Below are 7350 nucleotides of genomic sequence, written 5' to 3'. Positions count from 1 at the left end.
ATTAAGCTCTGACTGACAGAAGAAACTTGATTTATCATGATGCCTCTGTAGGAGAGGGCTTAGCAGGGGAAGAGTGTTCTGGAGGCTCATCTGTCTCACTGTCCTCTGCTAAAGTATTTGTCAAGAGAAAGGGTTTAGTCCCTTCCCACTGAGCAGAGGGGGGCTAGATAGTGAGTGGACCACATGCGTTGGGTCAAGCGTCAAATAGAGAGATGTTGTGATCAGATTTATGAAAATCTGAATAAGGGGGAGGAAGGACAGTGAAATTAGCAACACAGGCAAGGCAAGTCAGGATGCCACAAAAAGTCAGGTATGTAGGTCAGTGGAGTCATCTTTCATAAGCCAAGATTGCTGATGGCAAAATTCTGTCAGTAGGGAGGCAATGCTCCAGGGGCAAAGGCTTCAAGAGACCAATCCTTAGCTGAGGGGAGCTCCTGGGGACTTAAACACATGGCTCTACCTTATGATGCCTCTACCTGACCCACAGTTGGAGGGTTAAGGGTAAAGACTCTGGAGGCAAATCCCTTCCCTCCCTGGTAGGAATCCTGGCCCCTTAGCAGCCATGTGGGTTAGGTGAGCTCCTTAACCTTTTACACCTCAGCAATGAGAATAACAACATACCTACATTATGAGTTGTCTCTAGATGAGAATTATATGAGTTAATTCTTAGAAAGTGCTTAGAATAGTGGCTGGCACAGGTCAAATACCCAAGAAGTATTTCTTACTACCTGCTTGCTACCTTAGGAAAATGCCATGTTTAGAAACATGGTTATCAGCTTGGAGGAAATTGCTCTCTGCAAGAAATAACAGCAGCGTAGTTTTACAATTGACACCTTAGCATCATACGAGAACTTTCCAAAGAATCCTACTGGCAGGATGGGTAAACTTAGTGAAGGGCAGCTAAATTCAGGAAAAAAATTGTAACTGTCTATAGTCTCCTGTAGCATGAGAAAGCTAAGTGATGTCTTCCAATGCACTCTTCCTATAGACACTCTTGCAAGGAGCCTGGTGGCAAAGGCTCTCCTTGATTTACAGGGACTATACCATGAGATGGGCTAAAACAGTAAAACTAGTGGGAGAGGAGTAAGCCCTCAGCCTTTGAGCGCATAGTGAGGTCTGCCGCGTGCGAGAAGGATGTTGTGGTTTCAGCCTGGTTTGTGGGGGCACAGCAAGGTGAGGCTGTTTCAGACAGTGCTCAGTGTCGCTGTCTCCTTGTGGTTAACGTGAAGTGAGCAAAGACACAACAGCATTTGCTTGGAGCTCAAGCGCTCAAGGCACTGCTTCGAGCCCAAGGTGGCCCTTTGGGGGCTTTAAACTGCAACCACGAGACTCTAGTGACATCTCTTTCCAGATTTGTTTTGACACAGGCTTAAAAACAAAATTTCACTCCGTTCTTATGCTAAGAATCTGAGAGTGAATGTGCTCATCGATTTGTTTACCCCTAGATCAACAGCATCTTTGGTGACGCCTCTAGTAACGGAGGTTGCCCTCCTAAGTCTGTGTCAGAGAACATGAGAACTATTGCAGGCTGAAGGAGCTACTCCAACAGGCAACATAAATTCATTATTAAGTCAAATATACCAGTAAAATAGGAGAGGAGGCAGACTAAGTTGCAAAGGTATTGGGGCACAGTTAGGGCCCTTTGTTTAGATAAGATGGGTAAGGTGTGGTGGAGGGGCTTAGACGGCACCCAGACGGTGAGGTCTGCTGGGCAGACCTGTTCAGGGTTAGATTAGTCTACAGATCCTCAAAGGAGCTGATTACAATAGAATTCTTGGTTCTCCTTAGCTTCCATGAGTCAGTCAGCCTCCAGGGGATGTACCCTGATGTCACTCAGCCCGTCTTCTCCAGAACTGCAGGGAGCCATTTGGGGAGGAGGAAAGTGATCTTCTTACCACCTCCATACACTCACACACACACACACACACACACACACACACACACACACACACACACATAATCCTCAGAAAATAAAATCAATTCTCTCAACAGATCTAGCGTAAGGGGTGAAAAAGATTACAGGAACATCTTTACTCTAAAAGATGTTCTCACCTTTTAGAATTTCTGGTAAAAGGAGACATCCCTCTTCATTACTTCATTCCATATTTATTATCTAGTAAGTATCGGAGGCTATGTTGAATGAAGCTGTATGAAGGTGAGTGCGAGAAAAAGATGATGAATATAGAAAGAGTCAGATTATAAATAATATTCTAAGAGATGTGGAATTTGTTTGATAGCAAGGGGTAGAGGGAACTTTTTTTAAGCAAAAGTGTGACATGCTTAAGCAGAGTTTCAGGAAGATTATTTTGGAAGTAGTGCAGAGGCTGGATTTGGGTAGAAAAAGGGAAGATGTAGAAGATACAGAAAGTAGGGGAACAATGGAGAGCTATTCAAGAGCCTAGAAGAAAGATTCTGAGGGCTTTTGAAACAGGCTGGGGACTGTGGGAACTGAAAGGGGAGGACAGATGTAAGAGATATTTATATGGAGTAATAAGACTCTGGTGTGAAGGGGGAGAGACAACCAGGAGGCAAGGACTTGGCCCAGGTTCTGAGTGTCAAAGACCAGGAGAACAGCAGGTGTTGCCATTAATGGAGAATCAGAAGTAAGGAGGAGGAGCTCTTCTCAAAGAACCTCAGAGATGGATGGGGCATCCTGCCAAATGCCCCATCCAAAATCTGTATCTCATCTGCTTCCATTGTAATCCTCCCTTAGGGAGTCTTCAGCTGACTCAGACAGGGTAACGGCTAAGTGGCTGCTGTATGGTATTGGGCTCTATGGGTAGGGCTTCTAGTGCAAGGAAATAGGGGCTGCTCATACAGTGGGATAAGCATAGTCAAAATGCTTTAAAGAAAGGTGTGATCCATACATAATGAAGACCAAGCAGAAAAGCCCCTTTGAGGAGATAGAGATAGATGGAAGTTGAGGTAGCAGAGCCGAGAAGCTGATTCAATAGAGACAGAAATGCAGTAGGAGTAAGACAAGGGGTAAAGTTCTGCACTCCTGTCATGGCACCCAACGCTTCTGCCACATGGTACTCTGCCTCTGTCAGAGTTCTTCTAGCAACAGGGAGCTAGCAGCTGCTGAAATCTGTCATGCTGCAACATTCACCATGAGTGTTGGTTTATCCCTGGGGACCGCAGAGAGTACTTCTCTGTCCCTTAAGTTAGAAGCCTCTCTACTCAAGCCTAAGGCTGAGGGGTTTGAATTTCCTCACTTCTGAATAAAAAAAATGAGTTCCTCTGCATATATAGACTCTGCATATATTAAAGCGTGTTACCATGAACTGCACACAGAATTGCAGCTGAGGTCTGACCACCGCAGATCAGAGGAAAATCAGCATCTCCCTTACAGCCACTAATGCTCTGAGGGCATTGGATTCTTTAGGGGCCACATCACACAGCTAATTAGTCAAATTGCTTTGAACAAAACCCTTTGTTTTTATTTTTAAACACAGCTAAGCCATACTTCCTCCATCCTGTGCTTGTGCGATTGGTTATTTGTACATAAGTTGAGCAAACCAGGCAAGAGGGTGGCTTTTGGTGTTAATATCGAGTTCCTAGTCTGTATTATTTACCAGCTGTGTGACTTGGGGCAAGTTAATCATCTCTCTGAATGTCCTTTTCATTCTATGTAAATGGCAATCCTAAGAGTACCTACCTCACAGAGTTGTGAGACAATGCTTGTAAAGCTCTCGGTGGAGTGCCTGCCTCATAGTAAACCCTCAAAACTAGCAGCTATTATTAACTATAGTCACCAATTATTAGTCCCTTAACCTTGTTATTGGGTCCTCTTTCTCTTATTAAACATAATTTAATTCAAATCTCTTTCAACACTGTGTCAACCATAATTATAGTTTGCCTGGATCCTATATCCCTTTTTGAATGTCTTTGTGGATGTTTTGTATCACAGAGATCAGTAAGATAGACCAGGGTAGTAGTTTCTGTAGCTAACAGTCCACTGAGGAAGGGAGATAATGAATAATTTGTGTGATGAATCTTTTGTGCCCCTCCACTGGGTCTGAGCTCACTTGTCCTTGCACTCAGTCCATATTTGTTGACTTTGTTCGCAAGGATATTATGAACAATCCCGTAAAGGCCACAGTGATATCCAGAAGAGAGTAGGGCTTCTAGTGCAAGGAGATATCCACCAAGGAGATATCCACCAAGATAAGAGACTTCCATCTCAAAGGCAGCAGCTGGAGGACATAGTAATATTTAGTGCAAAACAGCATCAGAATGATTTGAAGATGGTTGGGCATTTCCTAGAATTATAAGACTTGTTCTAGCACATTCTTCTTTTGTCTGGGAGAATCCCATGCAGCCTCTAGTTTCAGAGGTGAAGTTCCACACCTTGCCTGCCCCAGGACCTGTGCGGGAGAGCTCCTTTTATAGCTCTGGGTAACGCCCAGTCACAACATCTGCTTAGTCTTGATGATTAAGAGATTGTGACATGGTAGCAAATACCCACCAGGGAGATCTTTCATGTGGTGGTTGCTCTCCTACGGCTTAGATGAGTCAATGGGCCTCAGGAGGGAGATTCTGCAATGTCCTTATTTAACAATGTTGTACAAGAACATTATGAGAGCAAGGGATACTGTTAGCTCTGCTTTTAATTTTTTTCTATTGTAAAGTAATTTTGCCTTGTCTTGTTCAGTCCTTGACGAAATGTGGATTAGTTTATTGCCTGTGTCCTCATCATGATATTTTATTTATTTGAACTCGATTTTCAGATATTTCCCTCCTCCCTTCTCTAGAATAACTAGAATTATCTGGTAATAACTAGAATTGCATGCAAACCAGCTAAGTTGAATTTTGAAATCTCTGGCAGAGTTTCTTTTCCATCACTGTGCTTCTGGGTCACCATCCTCCATCATTTTGAACTTAAGAGTTATGGTAATGGAGCCCACAAGATGCAAATTAAGGAAATGTGTCACTCTCCAGAAAGAGAATATAACTCTAACAATAGAAATTGTCTTTGGATTGCTTCTTGTTTTAGTGATCAGTCTAAGTGTGATATTTCCACATATTTTGCACAAATGTATCAATAAAATGTAAAGCTGGCAATGATTTTAGTCTTAGGTTCTGGAGCAGAGTAATAAAGGAAATACAAGAGAATCTCTGACTTCATGGAACTTACAGACTAGTGGAGCGACAGGCAAACAAAAGAGTAAACATGTAGTTTGTCAGATGTTGATAAGTACAATGGAAAAAAATTATGTTGTGTTGGGCTGTGGGTTATTTCTATTTTGTAATGTGTTCAGGGAAGGCCTTCCTGACAAAGTGTCATATAAACAGGCACCTAAACAAAGTGAGGGGACAAGTCATGCAGATATTTGGGAGAAAATCATTGTAGGCAGAGAAAAAAGTACCTGCAAAGGACCTGAGACAGAAGTGTGCAGGTATGTTCTAGGTTCAACAAGGTGGATTTGTAATGTAAGTAGAGTGGGCAAGAGGCAAAACAGCAGGAGATGAGATCAGAAAGGTAGCAAGGGATAAGTTTAAGGCGAGAACGTGGGCTGGATGCTGCATGAGATGGAATGCTGATAGAGGGTTGGAGCAGAGGGGTGACATGACCTCACTTGTATTATGAAAGGTTCCCCCTGTTGGCTTGGACAGGTTGAGTTTGCGATGACTATGAGCCATCAGTATGGTAATCAAATGGGTAGTATGAGCGAAGTTTGGATTCCAGGGAATGATGGGACTAGAAATTTCAGCGTTAGCCTCTATAATACCCACAAAGTAATGGAAATGACGAGTCATCCAGGGATTGACTGTAGAGGGAGGAGGCTGAGTTCTGAGGCCCTCCAACATTTGGAGGTTGAGGAAAAGAGAGGAGGATCCAGGCGCCAGGGAGCCTCAGAAGGAGCAGCCAGGGAGGGGATGGAGACCAAGCAGAGATTTCACAGAAGGCTCACCACTGAGAATACATTTATCACTCACTTAAAAAGAAAACATTTTCTTGAGATAAGTATCACTGAATTTAAGTTACTAATTTATATAAGTAAACAGATATAATTGTGCAAATACATCCATCTATTTGGGAAACATTGTATTATATTAGGGAAGGGTTAGGAATAGATGATAGGAGGTGGCTGTACCAGCAGTTGATGATGCATCCTTCTCTTTGGCTAGTGGGATGGACCTTAGAATTCTACTGCATGTGGAGCAAGAACGACAAAATGTACATATCAGTACTTCCCTGATGTGGAGCTTCGGGGGATTTTCACCATGTTTGCTTAATGTTTCCTTACTTCTCAGAGGGACTTTTCATGACTTATGGGTGTGTTTATTTTTGAACATATTGTCTGATGCCTTCTATTTTCAGAATCACTTCAAAATGCATTCCTTCTTTATTTGGATTTTTGCTCTGTAATTAAGGTTTATTATAGAATATTCTCTGAGTTAAGGAAGGCCCCCTTTTCATTGCTCCTCATAACCTGGTAGGGGTCATTTCTATACCTACAATGACAACATATATGACCAACACCTTGTTTACATTGATGTTTGCAAGATTCGTTGTCAAATTATAAAAATCACACTCTTGTCTTCATTTCTTTTCTTCTGTAAGTCTCGAAGGAGATCTCTCTCCATCACTTCCTTGTACATGCTCACTCCTTTGGAGAATTATTTTAATATCCTAAAGGAAGAGATATAAAGAGAAATAACAAATATTAATAAGTGATTTAGAATTAGTGATTTAGAATTAATGATCATAATATGGGAGTGATGAAACAGTAAATTGTTTTTATTTTTTCTTTAAGAAAATGGTGCTCTATTTAGTTTAAATGTCACCCTGCAACTTACTGCCTGTACCCTTGGGAAGATATCAAAGATCTTGGAGCCTTTGTTTTCTAATCTAATAATGAATGGAATTGTTTTATTAGATTAAATAACATTTGTAAAAAGCAATTACACATAGTTTGGCACATAATGAACAAGCCAAAGTGTTACTTCCCTATTAATGAATGAGCAACTGTATTTATTTTGTATTAAAGAAAAATTCTAATGCCAAATCCATCATGTCTACAGATTTGTAGAATTTTAGACCAGCAGATTATTTGGAGGGGAGATTGTCTCATTTCTCCATGTTTTTATTTTATTTTTTAATATTAGGAATAGAAGATTTGTTTTTCATCCATTTAAAATACCAGCATCTTACATTTTACATCACAGACATTGAAAACATAAATTTAAAACAGCATCAAAATATAGAAGGGGTACAAACACATGTGGAAACTGTAGAATTATATATATGCAGTTTTTTTTCCCCCCACAAATTTAGGGAAATGCTTTAAGAATGTAAGTTTCTTTTCTTCAAAGCTGAGTTCCAAAGGTTTCAATTTGACTGAG

The 7350-nt window shown here is 41.3% G+C and overlaps 1 protein-coding gene across 1 annotated transcript in view; it reads right to left on the bottom strand.

The window, feature by feature from the left end:
• Positions 1 to 5962: 5962 nt before the first annotated feature.
• Positions 5963 to 7350, bottom strand: part of LOC118006482 (sperm flagellar protein 2-like) — a 165982-nt gene continuing 164594 nt past the window's right edge. Inside the window, exon 36 of the mRNA XM_034999156.1 lies at positions 5963 to 6637. Within this exon, the coding sequence (XP_034855047.1) occupies positions 6548 to 6637 (90 nt within the window). The 3' untranslated portion in view covers positions 5963 to 6547. The remainder of the gene's footprint in view (positions 6638 to 7350) is intronic.

This window comes from Mirounga leonina, unplaced genomic scaffold, assembly GCF_011800145.1.
Source record: "Mirounga leonina isolate KUSES-001 unplaced genomic scaffold, KU_Mleo_1.0 Mir_97, whole genome shotgun sequence".
Lineage (NCBI taxonomy): Eukaryota > Metazoa > Chordata > Mammalia > Carnivora > Phocidae > Mirounga > Mirounga leonina.
The sequence above is the reverse complement of the archived record's forward strand: the minus strand, read 5'-3'. Positions and strand labels throughout refer to the sequence as shown.